The sequence below is a fragment of the Pogonomyrmex barbatus genome, unplaced genomic scaffold (assembly GCF_055798465.1).
Source record: "Pogonomyrmex barbatus isolate J1 unplaced genomic scaffold, ASM5579846v1 scaffold13, whole genome shotgun sequence".
Taxonomy (NCBI): Eukaryota; Metazoa; Arthropoda; class Insecta; order Hymenoptera; family Formicidae; genus Pogonomyrmex; species Pogonomyrmex barbatus.
Window position 1 is genome coordinate 5,133,057 of NW_028297109.1, and position 19,576 is coordinate 5,152,632.

Consider the following 19,576-nt stretch of genomic DNA (forward strand, 5'->3'; position numbering starts at 1 on the left):
TGTGCTCTAATGGAAATGTAATTTAATAACACATTCAATTTTTTTAAATATTTTATTTTATTCTATTTTCAAGATTATTTATATAAAGTTTTATTGTGATGCAGAGATTAGTTATTGTTCTGCAAATAAAAATTTTATTTGTACTATCACTCGTTTCATTTGTATTCTTAATAAAAATTTAAATAATCATAAATCATCTTGAATACTTAACTTATATACAAAAATTGAAGTTTTGTCATTATTTCTTAATTGCATTTCTATTAAAGCATTTCCATTTTATATTTAAATAATTTTAAATGCGATCTAGAATAATTTATAATTTCTTCAAAATTTTTTCACTGTAAATAAAAATAAAGATGTAGTATATATCCTCAACTAAATAATACATGAAATCAAATTTTATTTGTCCATTTTTTCGGCACGAGAACCGGCCATTTTTTCGCTTATTGTCCCGGCTATTATCCTTTTTCAACTTTCAGGTTCCATCGAGACAGCGGTATGGGCTATATACTTCCAAACTCATTCATCTCCGTTCCTTTTTTTCGGTTCTTCCCGCAGGAATTCACAACATAACGAGGTAACTTTTCGTTCGGTTAGAACGGCCGTTGCCGTCTAGACGAGATGCACTATATTAACACGGTATATTGCACCGACTGAATGGCTTATTCGAAAGCCCGGTCTGTGCCAACGGGCAGTTCTCTCTTAATTTTTCCCTACAAAAGGAGATTAGCATTCTCTCCTTTTTTACCCTCTTACCCTCCGCATTATCTCTTTCCATACCCTCTAATAGATGGTACGAGGGAGCCTTACATTGTTGATTCGAGATCAATTAGAATATCGACGACATAAAGTAAAGCGGAAAAAATAGGACGAAGGTTAATTAAATTTTTAAAATTCAAGATAATATATAATTTACAATTGTCGTCGAAATATATATTTTTGAATGCCTGAGCAACTCATTTTTTTAAATCGTTCTTCGTCGAAACGGTAGTTCCGTCGGCTACGATTAGTCGCGAACTGGGAGCTCGTTTACTTTTCGGTTCGGGCTGATCGCGCCGACAAAGTACGAAAGCAAGCGAGCACGGGAGATTACAAAGATTCACTTTGATCACAAAGTGAAATGCAATCACTTCCTATTCTCTTTTTCTACCATCATCGGTGTGTCCGACCGGCGTGTTCCATAAAAGAGTTCATCTTCCATGACCTGAGGCTCCAACGTTCAATATCACCTATCCGTTCCTCTTTCAGCGAAATAAATCTCGTAAATTCGTCTTACAGAGTGATCACCGGCATGCAATTCGTTTAACGATATGAACACGATTGCATTGTCGTTATGTAGACAATCAAGATAAATTGACGCGATGATTAATTAATTAAGATAAAAATTGTAATTATATTCATTTTTTTTAAATATATTTGCTGCTATTACATGTTATTTTTAATTTTTTATAAACTATTCATTCTATCTGATTATTAATATATTGGATTTATAAAATTTATAATCAAATTACATAATTACATTGTAAAATTTATAATAAATATGTAGTTTATCAAACAACAAATTTCTAATATGTACAAAAGTAAATAATTTATAACTCATGAGCTCTGAAATTAATTTATGCCTAAATTTATTTATTTATAATTTTTAAAATTACTCCGTCTGCAACATTTTCGTATTGAGAACAAATTATTTTGATCAAGTCTAAATTATGAAAAGATGCAAAATCGAAGGCTGAAAAGAGCAGAAAAGTATAAAAAATATGAAATTATAATCGTTTAAGTTAAAAAATTAATTTGCATCTTTAAACAATCTTGGAATAATCTAATTATGAATATCTATTTTAGCCATTTACGTTAACTATTAAAATATCGTACGCTAGTTAGTTTTATATTATCGTACGTATTTTGTTTCAGCATATTCTTATCTCGTCCGCAGTAAAAGTTCTAAAATTACTAAACTCGAGTTATTTTTATTCGATCGGATTATTCGGAGATCTAAATAATTCGAAGGGAGATTCGAAATAATTCTGGGAGCGCCGTCTGAGAACGATGCGAGACGACCGCGGAGCGTAATTCCGATTGAAATGAAGATTTCAAACAGAATCTGCTTACGTCGTCGGAGATAAAAGTTCCTTCTCGACTCTTTCAATCCCGGGATGCGCCGCGTGCGCGCACGTCGACCACGGAAAGAGAGGAGCCGAGGAGGAACGAGAAGCGGATCTAATTTCCATTCGGGCAGACAAAGCGGGAGCGCGTCTTGCAGCGACAACGGGAAAAAAGCAGTGAGACTGCATCTCTTCGAGGGAAGCTCGTCGTCGTTGTCGTCGTCGTTGTCGTCGTCGTTGTCGTCGTCGTTGTCGTCGTCGTCTCCCGCGGAGAAACGTAGACTGATACGCGGTCTTTTTCTCTTTGTCGCCACGGTGGCGACTTGGACACGTTACAAAGAGGCGTTTTATTGCGATTCGTGAATACCATAAATAAAGGACGACGCCACGACGAATGGCGCCGTCCTCCCGTCTCACCATTCTCCCCGTCGAAATCAACCTTCCCTCTATCATCGATGATATCGTATCTCTCCATTGTCACGCGATGATAATGAAACGCGGTTGTTAGACAACGTATGTAAATTACCCAATTTTTCAGATCAAACAGATTTACAGCTTCTCAAGTTTCCCGTACTTCGCCGCTTTGTATATTTAATCGCGATGTAATTTCCAAAAATGATGAAGTCATTGAATTAATAATCCATAAATAAGTAAAATAATCTGTTCTTACATAGCGATTATGTCGATAATTTATCTCGACTTTCGCGCGGGAACATGACACACTTCCTTCGTCTCCCGTCGGATAAGAAAATGATAGCCGAGCTCACGCGGTATCATTAATTCATCTCCGTGCGAAGAGATACCGCCCTCCCTTCCCACCCCTTTCTCGTATATCGCCCGCTGAATTTCACAGAGGATTGTAAGATGCCACCGTTTCCTCTCCTTTCCCTTTATGGTCACGTCGCATGGACACACGCAAAACCTCCGTCCGGGACCGGAGTGCACCTCTCGCTGTGAAAAACGAGACAATGTTGGACCGCGTTGATTAATGCCACGCTCTCGCTCACAGAGATACGTCCTCGCCTTGGAGTTTCTTTGGGATTTCTTCCTTACGCTCACACGGCTCGTACGACGGCGCGTCGGAGGGTGCGGAGGGGGGGGGGGAAGAGAGGGGGAGAGGAGGAGTTTCCTCCTGAAAATCGCGGGACCCGACCGCGCGCAAAAATGCGGTTGCGGCTCTGATTAATGTCCGACGCGCGTAAAATATATCGCCCGGCCACATCGCGCCGCGCCCGCAAAACACGCGAGGAATAAAGAAGAGAGAACACTTCCGCCGCGACTTTAAGCTAACGGACTTTCGCACAAAAGGACGATAATTACGAAGTACAATAAGGGAGAAATATCGGCTACGGTCTCCTCGTCGAGGAAATATCGTCTCCGTGCTCCTCGGACTTTCTGGCACTCTTACAATGCCTTTTACAAACGCGAATTTAAAGTCGTGCTTCTTATCTCACTAATTTATACGCCGATATAAATTTTGGAACACGGTGAGACATCGCGTGTACGATACATTTATTTGAAACAATTAAGAGCCCGCTGCTTCGACGAAAATTGTGCTCCTTTAACATTATTTCTAATAAATCTCGAATTTTCTGATAAATAAATAAAATATTTATATATCTTGTATATCTGTAATATTTTTAATATATATATATATAATATTGTGTTATATATGATTCTATGAGCAATTTTCGCGACCATTCAAGAGTAATAAGCATGATCCAGTTCGACCAATAGCCGAGTCCCACGAGGCCAAAAGATCGCGATGGGTCAAGAGGTAATAATGCAACCTCTCATGCACTTGGTAATTGCACCGGTTATTCGCGTCGGCCACAACACCGAAAACGGTTCCGTCACGTTATTACACGATTCGGCGGTGCCTCGTTTCGTACGTAATTGCAAGTTAGGCTCGTTCTCATAATTGCCGTGTGTACGCGAAAGCAGAGTGAAAATGACGGGCGTAAATCAGCAGCTGCATTATTACACGGATATTCCAGGCTTATTGAGAGATATCTCGGACGCGGTTTCGCTGACAGATTTAACGTTGGCTTTGCCTCTCGATCTCGAGCGGGATCTACATTTTTCGATCTCGGAAATGTCACGATCGATAATCGTCTTTTATCGCCTCGAGAGCGCCGCTCTCGTTCTCTGACGTTCGCCGCTGTCACCGCCGTGTTTTCGAACGTTCCGAAAGTCTAACTTTTTTCGCTGTAGCCCTCAATCGCCGCGTACAAATGTCGCAACCTGTCGCCGCAATGTTGCATAAGAGGCACGCCGTGAAATATCGATGCAACGTGCGGCCGATGTGTATTCGCTCTATTAGCGAATAATCCAATCGTGGCGACTTTAATTCGCAAAACGATTCACACGGTCCGTTTATCGATGGGAACGTTTTATCGATGCGTTCCATCGGACGATCGTGACTCCCGGTTTTACGGAGCAAACCCGTTTCCTTTAGTTAATCACGTCACAAACGACGGAACGTACTCTCGAATCAGGAACAAGTAGATCCGCGAGATTCTGAGCGAGAAAAAGGAAAGAGGAAGGCTAATTTAACTGTCGCCCGAGAGTACCCGGCTCCACCGGTCCGCCAACGTTCTCGCGATGCGGTCGTCTTATCGGAATTAATTGGATTAAAGTAGCATGTAAGCATGGCGAAAAAGGCTGATTAAATTTGCTCGTCGTCAGCGACGCGAATTTCCCCCCTGGAAGCCGTAATTCGCTAGCCAAATTTTTAAGAAAGGTACAAATGAAACGGTGCGCATGAAATCGGATTAATGAATTCTTGAAAAGTGAATGAATTAACAAAGAGATGAATTATTAACACTAAATATAGAATTTTAGAAAGAAAGAGAGAGAGAGAGAGAGAGAGAGAGAGAGAGAGAGAGACTGTGTTGATTATTTGAAAATTATTTTCTTAAACGTGAATGTTAAACCTTAAAGATATTGAAAAAATTAAATAAAAAAAATTAAAATAATGTCAAAGTTTGGGAATTATATTGGCATATAATAAAATATGTGAAATGCAAAAATATTAAAATCAAAGTAAGATTATATTTTAATTTAATTTAAATATATATTTAGATCAAGTTTTTGTATTTATATATTTCAGTTATTATTAAGTTAAATCGTTCTAGAACTGATTCGATTTGAGGTTAAAAATTAGTGGTTCAGATTTAGAATCCGGAATTAAGATTATAAAGTTTCAGATGTCAGTAGAATTTAGATCGCATCAAGACGTACCATAAACTTTTATTTTTGAAAAGTACTAACTTTTAATGACAACATTAAAACGCAGTCAGTGTTACCTCATGAAAAAAAGAGAAGTTTCATTAAACGGCGATCATTATTGCGATAAAATATATGCGGGTGATATCACGTCGTAAAAAATCGTGTAATCCTGCTGTTGCAAGTCGGTTGTCTTTAATTACTTGGTAACGCTTTCAAAAGACCACCGATAATCCTCCTTATTAAATATTCCAATTAGCAATAAACATTTATCATTATATGTTATGTACTCGTATTTTTATCTCGCGTTAAGTTTCTCTTTAAGAAATTTTTCTAAAAGATAAACGAACGCTCTTTACTATCAGATTTTTATTCGTACTGGATTTATACGATCTATTATTATAACAAGACGTATTAAGAGAATAATAATCTAGGAAAACTTTAAAAAAAATCTAGATATTTAAAAAAACATATTAAACTTAGAATTGTCGTTATTAAATTACAATTAAAAATTGAAAGATTTAAATACAGAAAGACTAATCTTCATATCTATTATAAAAAGAATATATTCACGGATAAATTCTCATAAACAATGAGTGAAAAGTTATCTTGAAAAATGATACTTCCAAGAAAAATATTCTTTTCTATTCCCAGCTGAAGGGATAATAGAAAGGCAAGTAGCAAACGCAGCGAGTGAAACGAGATGAGGGAAAGAGAGAGAGAGGACAAGAGGAAAGCACAAATGCACTCCACGACTCGTCAGTAAGAGTCTCGCAAGTGTCGAAAGCAATACTTTTGTCGTCACGACGCAAAATAAAATTTTTAAGAACGAACAGCAACTTTTCAATCGCAAATGTGTGAAATATCTCCGTGTTAGTTTATCCTCGCGAGTGTCAAAATAAAGTGCAGCTAATATCGATATGCTTAGCACGTTTATTTTATTAGAATTATCTGCGGAACACGTAATATGTGATATGTAAAACACGCACATATAAAATGCATAGATTTCAAAAAATTGTCAGTGGTGAAAGCGAGATTGTGAAAAACTAGTTCTATAAAAAAATTACATGGTTTTTATACTTTTTCATTAACATTTGAGTTATGTATTTTACTTAATTTGCATACTAAATTTATAATACTATTCATTTATAATACTAAAGAATAGATTAATAAAAAGCATTTATATATGAAAATATTTCATATATATATATATATATATATATATATATATATATATATATACATACATATGGTATTTATATAATAAATTAAAAATATATAGAGAATTATAATCATATCGATAAGAAAAATTTAGTATTAACATATAAATAATTTCATGAAAATGATATTTCATGAAAATGATAGATATGTAATATAATCGACGTAATATAATAAACGTTAGCACTGAGAAAAGAACGCTCTGAGATTATTTAGAATAAAAAAAAAACACTCAAGAAGTCGTAGTTGCGGAGCAGAGTGTTTTCACAGTCTTCCAGGAAATTCAAAGCGTGGCGAGCCTGACGTCGCGGGGTGGGGGGTAGGACGCGCGTGTGGGGTAAGAACACTCGAGGCAATAGTCGTGTCAGTCATCGGTCACCTCTCGCGTGATATCAACGTAACCGACTCGTAAATCGTTTTACGTTTGTCGCTTCGTCAATTCAGTTTAATCGTTCCTAATAATTCGCGGTTAAATTCGCACGTTTGCCGTACGAATTTACGGGAAAGTGACAGAAACACGTGCATCGTATCGCGTTATCGCGAAGTGGAATGGCTATCGCTATTTGACTTAATTATTCGGTAAATGTGCAATATCTCATTCACACATCATCGATTATTCCGGAATTCCCGTACTGCGTATATTTCGAAACTGTACGAGTGAAATATGTTTAAAGAAAGCGTCATTCGTTTTCTCTTTCGTAATTGCGTTTACGAATTACATATACATTGTTCACAGATAACGAAAAAAACATCGGTCTGCCGTGTTCTACCGCGATTATTAACGAAATTTATTCACAATTTCACACACACAATTTCGGCGTTATAGTTTTTGATATTAAATCTTTTGTTTAATTTAATTTTATACATCAAAATTTTTATACACATAGACAAATACAATAATTATATTAAATTTTTGTAACTAACTATAAATTGATATTAGTTTTTTGTAATAATTTTTTCATTTTTATAAGATTTTTTTCTTATCTTTTTGAAATAAGAAGTTGGTTTCGTCATTTTTCGTCAAAGATTTAAACATCAATCTGCCGCAATTATAAAAAAGACTCAATACGAGACAAACGTCGTATCATTTTATCGGTTATTTTAACGAAATCCGCGGCTGAATTTTCACGACGCGAAGGGAAGCGCTCACGTGACCGGCCAGGGCGATTTTCGGGCGTCACGTGATAAGGATTGCGCGCAACTTCAGTCGCTTCGCGCCGTTCGAGATTCGCGTCGTTTCGCGTTGATTCGCATCGGCTGCGTGAATTTTCGGATCGTTAACGCAAATTTCGTGCGTCAACGAGTATCGGGAATGCCGAGTCGAGTGACGGGCTATCGTTTGAGTGCGTTAGGCTAGTTGAGCGACGTTATCGGAGCACGGTTTTCGGTATTTCGCGCGCGTCGACATTGCGTCGCGTCGCGTCGAATCGGCGCACGAGAGAGATTCGCTGAACGTAATGGAGATCCATTATTTATCCACTACATCTCGCGTTATTCATTCGTCGTGCGATCGAGCGTCAGAATGGCCGTGTAGGATTGCGACGAGAGGTGAAATCCTCTCGTCGGAATGAGCGATCGCCACTCGGTTTCCGTGCTCGATCAAGATCTGGCGTCTCGCGTCCGCCATTTTACATTTCGAATTTTCCAACAGGTGGTGAAGTGCGCATCGCGCGATTTCTATTCGTGATAAATCCAACGGGACGCGTTTCTCGAGTGCGCGTCTCGCGTCGTTTATTTCTAGCTGAGATTACGCAGTCTTCGGGAGTGCCATATGCGAAATAACGGGCGAGACTGTTGTGTGACGGATTACTCTGTGTGCGATTGTAATCAATCGTGCGTGCACGCGGATGGCTGTCTGGAGCAAAGGAGCAGTTGGCAACTACCGGGAGGATCGTTGGAGGAAGGAACGAAGGAACAACCGTTTATTGTACGTATTTTTATACTTTTATATTTTGGTTGCGTAAGCGATTCATGAGCGAATAATTAAATCACATAATGTTAAAAAAATCATAAACTTATTTTGCGTAAAATACTGTGAAAAGGGAACGAAGGAATTTTTCTAAAAAAAAAATCTCATTATTATCGTAAGAGATTTTTTTGTTAAAATAAAACTAATAAAAAATTATTTATAGTAACGAGAATTATTTTGCATAAAACTGTGAGAAGGAAATGGAGGAATTTTTTAAGGAAATCTCGTAAAAGATTTTTGGTTAAAAATCTGTAGTAAACGAAATAAAAAATAAATTGTTTGAAAGAGTCTCATTAGAAAATTTAATGTGTTTGTCAATGTCTTCGAATTGAAGATTATCAATGCAAGATGTTTAATAAGTACGTAAAATATTTGCGCAAGATAATACGGGAATTTAGGCATTGGTAAAATCTATAATAAATTAGCAATAAATTAATGTGTCAACAACGAAAAGAATTTCATACGAACTCAAAAAGAGAGAATAAAATATTCTTTTTTTAGAGAAATACTATTATTATCATTATTTGAAGTTTGTAAATAAAATACCATTGTCATTACGATTAGAAATGCTTAAATGGAAATAGAAATAATATTTATAAAATTAAAGATTGTCAGATTATCAGATCGAAGTTTGTTAAAAAGTTTAGCACGTTTTATGTGTCTTGGAATGAATTATAAGTCATCACACGTTTGTAGTTTAATAAATATATCAAGCAGTCCCGTAAAAGAGAAGATACGCGCGAAATTTATGCGTCAGTGATCGGTAATCAATTTTCTGCAAAACTTAATCAAGCTGCAAGCGTCTCGTTTCGTTGCGTCTCGTTTCGTGTACTGAAACGAGAATTTCTGCGATCGTGCGATAAGAAGATTGGATTTCTTGTCCCGTCGCGCGTTTTTCATACGCGTCGTTACACGGTCATTATTTAAAAGTGGCCGGTCATGTGGCACTCGTGGTTCAGTGCACTCCGCCGATGATAAGCGTGTGTTATCGGACGATTTTGCTGATCAGCATTTGTCATGTGTGAGTAGCAACGGCATTTCCCGTTCTTATGCGATCGAAAAATTCGAGAAACCAGTTACGGCAGTTAGGAATTCCTTCTAACACGTTTACGTTGTACTTGCGTTGTATTTCGTATTAATTCAATTATATAAACATATTAAATAAAATAAATGATTTCCGATTTGAAAGATTATTATTGAAAGAGAAATTACGCTTTATTTTCTCTTTTTAACGAAGTTTTCCTTGTAATTTTTATAATTTCTATTAGATTGAATTATCTAACTTTATTCAATTAATATTTAATTTATTTTAATCGAATTAATTTTGTTTATTTTTATTATAGATTAAAATATTATTTATATTAAATTATTTCTATCAAAAAATATAATATTATTTACATATGAGAATATTTTATATAATTTATATAATTATTATTAGAATTATACGGAAAAAACAATTTTCTATAAATTTAACAATTTGGTCAGATACAAATTTGAAAATAATTGTTTTTGTTAGATCTTTAAAATTACTATGTACATTTAAATTGATTGCTAGAAGATCAATCATTTTTACTATATTTACTATATTATCACGTTTAAACGTTCTACATAATAATTTTGATAATTCAAAGTCATTTTCAAATCTGTATTTGTCCAAATTTTTAAATTTGCCAACAAAACTTTCTCTTATATAATTCTAATAATAATTCTATAATATGAAATGTTCTCATATATAAATAGTATTTTCTAAGAACTAATTTAATACAAATAATATTTATATAATGTCTCATGAAATCCAGGGCACTTTAGAAAATTTCGTCGAAAGTTTCATCGTTATCAAATTCCTCGCTTGAGTGTCGAGGGTTTTCGCGTATTTAGCAATTTCTCGAATGATTTTATGACGGCAATAATACGCGTTGTGTACGCGATTGATCGTGCGTGATTAAGATTCTTGTAACGGTGCATCTTGCGTCGCCTGAATTTCACGGCGAGATCGCCGCGATAATTAGTGACATGCGCGTAATTACGTATTCCCCGTAAGATCGCAAGCAAACGTTCGCATATTTTTGTCAAACGACGACTCTCTCGGTATTTTTCAGGATGATAATTGCGCCGGCGGGAAACGCGTTGGCGCGCGGAATTTACGCGTTTGCGCGCGGAATTTACGCGTTTGCGCCCGCGTCCGCGATTTTACGATGAACCACCGACACGCACCGCGATGTTGAATCTCAATGTGGCGTGATCGCGTGTTAAAATACCGTAACGATATAAACTGACATGGTGTTTCGCGTCATTTGCATGCGCCCGAGGGGGGGGGGGGGAGAGAGAGAGAGAGAGAGAGAGAGAGAGAGAGAGAGAGAGAGAGAAGCCCATCGAAATAGCTGTCACGATATCCGCGCGAAAAATTAACTTTCGCAATCCGAATTTTACTCTCGTTTACTCTCGCGGATAATCGAAGAAGCGAATGGATATGTTGCATTTGTTATCCGAAACAAATCGGCGGCGCCGTTAAACTCGCGCGATGAGTTTACGTTCGCGAAACGCGATTCGACATGCCGGATTTTAGAACGCGTTAAAATCGTATTTTCGGTTCTGCGCTCTTAGATTTTCGCCGCCATAAAATCGCACAAACAATTACAGTTGCCAAATAAACCGCCTCGAAAACTATGAATGTTTGATATAGCATAATTATTTGTCTTAAAAAACCTTGAATTTCACGTGTTTCATGTGTTTGAAAAATAAAACGCTTAAACATTGGAAAAAGTGTTTCCTCCTTCGGGATCATAATTTCGAGAGGAAGATCATTATTTTATCTTATCTATCTATTCTTAATATCTTTTATATCGTGTGACGTAACGTAAAGCGGAAGCGAATCACGTTCATAATTCATAAAGCTTATTTTATATAGGATTTTGCATTCAGGATGATGTTCCAGCTTCAAGCATGAAAGTGTAGTTGGCGCATATAAATCGAGATCCCAGCCTCGCTCGCGCGCTTGGTATAATTCATTTAATTTATGACATGGCGTTACGTCCGCTTTTATCCCGACAATGTGTTTCTCGCGCACTTTAATTTCATCTCTTTACATCTCCAAAGTCCCTATTTTCGCGACTCATTCGCACGTGTGACACGTTCCGAGCGAGTTCGCAGCTTCAATATGATGGGCTTCAACTCTTAACGCCGTGAATTAAGGGTTAAAGCCAAGTCACATTGGAGCTCGTCCCGTCATTCTCATCTTGTGTGTATTTTTAGCGTGGCATACATACGCGATCGCGAAAAGGTATTGCTTATGGAAAAGAGAGCGGGAGTGAGGAGGAGAGAGAGCAAAGAGGATCTCCTCTCGCGTCTCTTATTTATGGACTTGATATTTCGCATTTAGCCCCTCGGTGCGCATACCTTCGAGAGCTCGATCGATCAAGATTAAGCCAACAGTCGCGAAACTTCAATTTACGAACGCGCCCGAAATTCCGTTAACTTTCGTCACCGTTTCGCAAAGCGTCCCGCTGCGCGCTCGCGCGAGACTCTCGTTCGCCCCGAACGAACGCGAGTAAGAATTTATGTAAGTGCACTTTCGGGGACTTAATCTGCTTTTAGGCGCCGTGGCGAAAACCAAGGTCGACCAAGTTATGGCGCTTACTTTGTCACGTGAGTTTCGCCATTCTCGCACTCCGTGTGCTTAACCCTCTTTCTCTCTCTCTCCCTCTCTCGCTCCTCGTTTCTATCTCGCCCTCTCTTTCTCTTAATCACTTCTCGTACGTTCGTGTTCTCTTTCGTTGTACACGTTTAACAATGTGATTTATGTGACGCTACTAACATGGACAAATGCACGTAATTTACGGCGTTATGCGAACATATGTTGCAATTGGCAACGAATCCCAAACGTAACACTTGGAAATATATATGTATACATGTAAATCGATTTCAAAGGAATTTCCAGCTTTTATTATTCTTTATGGTAATTCTTTTTATATCGAATCGTAAAATGAACAACTTGTAAGTTATAGTATATTTTTCTGAACTAACGAGAAGTATTTTTAATATCGACATTCCCAAGCTTAATTACACTAGTTTACACAGCAAAAAATTATTTTAAACCAAACAGGTCTCTTAAAGTCCATTTTTTTAATTTTTATATCTTACTTTTTAATCATGTTATAAAGAAATTTAATATAGAATTTTGCTATGTTAGCGATACTCTGTATTAAAATTCTTTATTACAGGTTAAAAAGTAAGATTTCTAAATTTAAAAAAAGGGGATGACAAATACATTTATGATTTCCGATCAGCATTTCAAATGTCAAGATATTATCTTCATAAAAATTTTTCAAATATCACGAAAAATCATTTTCTTGCGTATTAAATCTCAATTATTTTAAGAACCTGACGTATTGGAACAATTTGACTTGCGGCACCATTTTCAGCATGCAAATCTTGTCTGGTTCAAAATAATTTAAAAAAATATTTTTTTATAAACTATGTTAGTGTTATTCTTCTCGAAGAGAAGAAACCGTCAGACTTTTAAGGGTTTTCCTATTACTTATTTCTTCAAATATAAGAGACGTATGTTTCTCGCATGAAAATAATTTATTCGTGCGGAGGTATCTCGTGGCGGATACATCGATATATTGATTAGACTGATCTACTCTCGCATTCCTCGATATTGATCGCGGCATTAATCAAGGCATAATACCGCGATTGACCTTATTCAGCGGAGACACCAGCCGGCATTGGCGCCAGCGATCTTACGACGTGCGAAACTTCGATGTCCTCGATAGTGCATTCGCCAATTCTCGCCGGTGCCTACGTGCTCCGTGTCGCTTCGACCTAGAAGTGAAAGTATCCTTATCGAGATACGCCCATCTCGCGCCTGTCGCAAGCACAGGTGCTTAGGCGTTGGACTTTCAGAATCGTTAGAATTTTCAATTTTTATAAAATCGGCCGATATGTATCATTAATAAAAAAAAAAACGTTAATCGAACTCTCATAGCGACGACGCGAGTGTTCATCCTGCAACGATGGGACTGCGTCGATGGTCGTCCTACTTTCACCGCTATTAACGCTTGTAAAGGGCAATTTTTGTCACTGACGTGTAATTTGCGATACTGCAGATAGCGCTCTATCGCGAAGCAAAGACGATAATTACCGAGATGATTTAGGGATTAGATATTGGATTTATAGATAGCCTAACGATTGCGAAAATATATCTTTCACCGAGGGATACGGGACTTATAGTACTCGCGGTTCGCGACATTAAGCCGCGGGAATGATCGCCGTAGATCGATTTCAGCACCGCGCGCTTGTTAATTAGTTGAAAATAAAACGCGAGTTCCAGTCGGGCCACGAGGCACTAACGTCTCGTACGCGATGATTTACCCTTCCCCCCTCCCCTCCCTCCTCCCTCTCCCCCTTTTCCCGGCGTGCGTTCCAAACACGGTCACGAGAGTGCGCAATTAGCGTCAGCGTAATAGCGGCGTTCATTAACATTAACGATCGTATGGTAATACGAACGGAGAAATAATCGCGCATTGTTCGCCCCACGGTGATAACGGAATACGCCGACTTGAAGAGGAGGCAATCGCCATCGCAACATCCCACGTGAAATCCTCAATTAGATTCGCCTAGGAATTGCTAAACTGCGGAAAACTCGGCATTGTTCGCGGTCGAGAATGAAACTCGATTAAAGGCAGTCCTATCTTCGTTATATAGGAAGTTGCGTAATCGCCTGTATCGCGGAGTGGTTGCAAGTTTTCCTCGACTTTTCGACTTTTAGTGCGTCAATTTAATATTTATACTGTGAAAAATTAACACGTATATGCTAAATCCTCCTCCTCCCCCCCCCTTCCTCGTCCTTCTTTCCGTGTCTTTCTATGTCTTTCCTCTCGCGAAATTAAAGTCATTAGTCATTCATTACAAACTTTCTTAATTTTTAACGTTACATATACTTCAGGCATAATTAAATTTCTTCGAATTAAATTTCTCCGCGGGTGAAATTGGCACGAAAATTAATTTAAAAATTAGCTACGCATTTACAGTGATTTGGAAATATTCGTGGAAATCTGAGGCTTTGCGTTTTGCATTCTTCGTCCAAATTCGCACGGAAATTTCTCAGGAAGACACGATGAGGAGAGGCAACGAAATCGAATCCTCGACGAGACACTCAGGCGCATAGATCGCTTTCACGTTGGTATTCCGAGATAAATTCTGATGAGTCATCCGATCGCGGTCGCACTTTACGAACCATAGAATTTACACCTCCGTGAGAACGGGCGAATTTCCATGGCCGTGCATTCACTATGCATACATGGAAATAATTCTCCGCGCAAGCGACACAAATGGACTCGATAACACGGACCGTCTGCGATTTCCAATGTGAAATAGTTGGGCTATATACATTATTATCGGGAAAGTACAACGTAAACGAGACGTTTGCGCATAGGGAAATCATTGATAGAAATTGCGGCAGATATTGCAAAGTTGTGTGAGCCACAAGCTACAATTTATTGCAGCGAAGTTGTTTGATATTACGATTTAAAAAAAAGAATATGACATCAACTTCTTGGACATAATCGTAATTATATTATTGAAATTCTTATTATATATTCTTGAAATTCTGTGTTATTTTATATTTTAGCAGAAGATCCTAAATAATTTATTAGAATTCTGCTGTAAAAAAAAAAAAAGATTTATAATACGATTCTATTTTTTACAAATAACATTTATTACACGAAAAAAATTAGTTTCAATTCAAGATAAATATTATATATCAGCAGGAGAATTATAGTTTTTTTTTTTCTTTTAATTTTAATTTTAATTTCATTGAATTTATCAAAATATTACTTTTGCTCAAATTCAAGATAAAATTTTACTAAGAAGACTATATTTTCACTTATATATGAGAATATATAATTTTAATTTAAGACTAATTTGTTTCGTGTAATAATCTTAAAAGCTTGATTATTGCGCCATAAATTGCAGCAATCTGTAGTCATCTGTGTTTGTCGTGGCACAGGATAAGCGAGGGAGTCCTGAAGATGCCGTCGTGCTGCGAATAAATCGATGGCCCGGATAATGTACGAATTTCGGACACGACGCGATACAAGCACTATTCATTCCCCGTTCCGGGGAATGAATAGTGTCCGTAAAATTTTTATCAGCCATCTCTTCGCGATTTCACTTACGCAATTTCGAAGCGAGATACGTCCGTGTCTCGAAGCCGGCCGGTTTCCCGGCGATTGACCAATCGCGTCGAGAGGTTTGATCGAGCGCAGATATCGCGACATTACGCTCGCGCGCATTTATATACGCACAGCCCCGTCCCTTATAAGGAGCTAACGCGATCTGTTTATTCAAGCACCGAGCAATTAACGCGATACCATCGCGGCTCGGGTTAACGCGACGAGACAGGCGGAGGCCTTCGATTGACAGGCCTCGCGAAGATTGGGTGGCGATACGCGGCATGTGGCACGTGTTGCTGAATAAATCATGCCTCCACAATGCGCGAGGATGTGTCTGGGTGCTCTTTACTTTACGAGGAGAGAAGCTCAAAGCGAGAGGAATGTTTCCGTCTTACGTATGATGATCTTTTATTTTCTGCCAGCATTCGAGTGTAAGGATCGAAGTTATCTTCAGTTTTGAAGTTTTTGATACTAGACAAATATGCGTAAAACTAGATACAATGCGTAAATGATACTGAAAATATTCAGAAAGATAGAAAAAAGTTATATACATATATATATATATATATATATATATATATATATATATATATATCTATCATATGAAATTTATACGCTGAAAATTTTTTTAAACATTTTTTTATACCTTTTTCATGTCACAATGTTGTTCAAACAAAAGTTCTTCTGTTTTAAATACGAGTTTATAAATGTCGCAAAGATGAATAATATCATGGACATCTCATTAATCACTTATCATCTTTTCACTTTCAATTCAGTAAACACTTGCTATTTTTGTATAGAAATTAAATCCAAAGTCGATTGAACAGATTCGATTAAGACATCGGTACGAACGCGAGCCATTTAAATGACGATCGATTAATCTTCTACGTCGGAAGGAGTAAATAAAAGTGAGCCAGCTGCGGCTTGTCGAAACTCAGATTTATCGTGCATATAACGTTCTTAAGTATGGATAAAAAAAAATTCATTAATCCACTCGAGCAACGAGTTGCTCGACACTGCGACAAACAGCTGCTATTTGAAGCGATTCCTCTTGGAACGTGAGTTTGCTAATTTAAATCTATCGACCGACTAATTGCAATACCGCTCAATTTGATTCCTTACTCATGTTTTGTGTCGAGATTTGATATTTTTTTTTTAAAATGTGCATTTTGTTACAAATAAACTTTATCTCAGATTTTCGAATCTGTGAAATCAAATCAAATCGATTATTTCTTCATTAATATTAAAATTTTAAAAATTAATATATTAGGTTTGCTGTAAAAAAAAAAAAACATTTTACCTTAAACGAAATAAGATATTACTCTCTTTTTACTCCGATTTGGTCGGAGAGGCAAATTGATGAAAAAAAGAGCGATTACTGAGAAAGCTTTTACCATGAAATTACCGTCCAAAGCGGACGCAATTTTTCACTCATTTCGTGACAAATTCAGTCCTGCACTTTGCGACACGCGCATATAATTGTTTAGACGCATTTGCATTGATCTTCGATTTTCGTTAAGTGGCACTGTGCACTCCTTTTCGCGATAATGCACCGCTGCATTATTCATGGTTTCGCGTGCACGACGTAGAATTAGAGAAACGCACCTGCTCTCATGCGGCCGGGTGTCCCATGTAATGTCTGTCCCATCTGTCGTTTCGCGGCTTCGATTAATCGTGACGATGCCATGTCGCTGCCGCGGAATTCTGCCGACGAATGCCTGCGATCGCCACGGAATTTCAGAATATTGAATCGAATTCCGCGAACGAGAACGAGCGAACGTGCGTTGTTACTTCATGGCATTCTGTTGTCAATCACGCAATTTCCGCGATGCACTTTCGAATCCGCGAAGGTATCGTTCAAAAGCTCGTATCGCATTGTTTTCTCTGTAGTAGAAGTGCCTAAAATGAAAAGCGCGCATAAAATTGTTATTCCGTGCATACGTCTTATTTATTAGATTTATTATTTGCAACTTTATTACGATGCCATTATTTATTTACTATTCTGGCAAATATTAATATATTCTTATAGAATCATGTAAATAGTGTGTGCTACGATAGTCCGTAGTTTATATATACATTTAAGAAATTATAGAATACGTAATCCATAATTCAGCTCTATTATATTTTGTTTGAATTTATGATAACACTGCAGATAAATAATTATTTGTGTTAGGAATTAATTTTGATCATATAACGTTCCGTCTTCTTTCGATTAGGTGAAGAGAGAAATGAAATAGCAATTGCAAGAAAACAGATTTTATATAGAAAGGAAAACAAAATTTTTTCTGTAGCTTTGCAAAATTTCCTTTTGTCTAAATAATATAATATAATTTTCTATAAATAATATTCGCATAAGATACAATTTAAATCACGATTTCTAAGGATTTCGCGACAAATGAAAATTGCGAAAATGGCAAAAATAAAAAATCCTTAAGAATTTGCGAAGTAATCAGTATTCAGAAAAAATAAAATAATAATTCACTTTTTTTTATATGAATATCATAGAAACTGGGATGCATAAAATTCTTTTCAAACGGCTCAATAATACTTTATGAAGCTCTATCAATCATCAAAGTGAATAACATTGCGGTTAAAAATATGAATGTCAAATGCATGTTTATATTCGATGCAGCTTACATTCGATTTCGCTTCAAAGCCATCTCCGTTTCAATTGTATATTTCCTTGCTTTGCAAATACCCTCCCTAGCTCTTGCCACATTATACAATTTCGAGTATCGATTATCTGACGCAGTTTATAGACTCGTCTCAAGTACTTTCCGACGCGATGCACGAATCTAACAGAATAATCTCTCTTTCTTTACAAGTGATTTGCAGCTGACCTTCGGCACATGATGATTTAGCGTTATGAATTTTTTGATCTTATCAAGATGTACATATTCGCACGTACGTCCGTTTGGAAGTTTGGGTATTCATAATTTTAGGCACGGGAAATGTAATGTGTAGATACGGGAATTTGAGATATTTGCACTGTTTCCTATCGAGAATTTGTCTAAAATTCGTTCGTATTGTAAATACGTTTGTGTCGCGAGCAGCGACGACGATGATGAACGATGTAATTGGTTTATCAACTCGAACTAATCGCAATTCAATCCGGCGGTGAGTGCGCTGACAGTGATACGATTACGATGCTGAACTGCGTACCCTCGTCAATTCCACAGACGATTATGCCAGCATTAATTGACTACTGGAAACAGTAGTAGTTTCTTCTCCGTTTTCATCCTCATGCACGTGCGCTCGATCGTGACTTCGTCGGGTTCGATCATGAGATCTTTTTTTCTTTTCCTTTAATCTGGATAATTGAAAACCATACTCGACATTTATTATTAATATTTTAATATTTCTTTCCTTTCAATTTATCAATACACATTGGGAAAAGTTATAGAAGCGTTATTTGTTGGTCCTTTCTTTTTTTCTCTCGTTATTTTAGATAAACAAGGTGATTTGTATGGCAATAAAATATGCGTTGATGGCGTTTGATGTTAAACATGATTAAGGGTTGTCGACATGCGAGTTTATCTTTGTAATTTAATTTGGCACAGTACATTTGATAATACAATTAGAATAATTAAAGAAATTGGAATAGAGAATGAGGATGAATATATTATTTTTTTTCATAGAATTGACGGATCATTGCTCCATTATTTTTTGACAAAAGAGATCTTGAAGATCTTCTGTCTTATAATACTAATTTTTATAAATTATTTAAAATAATGAAACTAATTATTTATATTTATATTTATATTTATAAGAATATATTTTAACACATAATAAATTATTTTTGTCATTAATAAGAGCTAGCTTTTATAATATAACAATAATATCTTATAAAGGATTTAAAAAAATAATATCTTTTGATAATA

General features: G+C 36.8%; 2 protein-coding genes across 3 annotated transcripts in view; both read left to right on the forward strand.

The window, feature by feature from the left end:
• LOC148937581 (uncharacterized) overlaps nt 1–6,487 on the forward strand; it is a 40,098-nt gene extending 33,611 nt beyond the window's left edge. The window contains exons 5-6 of the mRNA XM_089072087.1: nt 480–577; nt 5,988–6,487. Coding sequence (XP_088928213.1) covers nt 480–573 — 94 coding nt within the window. The 3' untranslated portion in view covers nt 574–577; nt 5,988–6,487. The remainder of the gene's footprint in view (nt 1–479; nt 578–5,987) is intronic.
• A 436-nt stretch (nt 6,488–6,923) lies between these two features.
• Nucleotides 6,924–19,576, forward strand: part of LOC105429904 (uncharacterized) — an 82,218-nt gene continuing 69,565 nt past the window's right edge. The window contains exons 1-2 of one of the 2 annotated variants that reach the window (XM_089072078.1): nt 6,924–7,130; nt 8,203–8,478. The gene's annotated coding sequence lies outside the window, so the exon portion shown is untranslated. Of the gene's footprint in view, nt 7,131–7,664; nt 8,479–19,576 lie in introns of those variants that run through there. The other variant, XM_089072077.1, reaches the window with a different exon arrangement.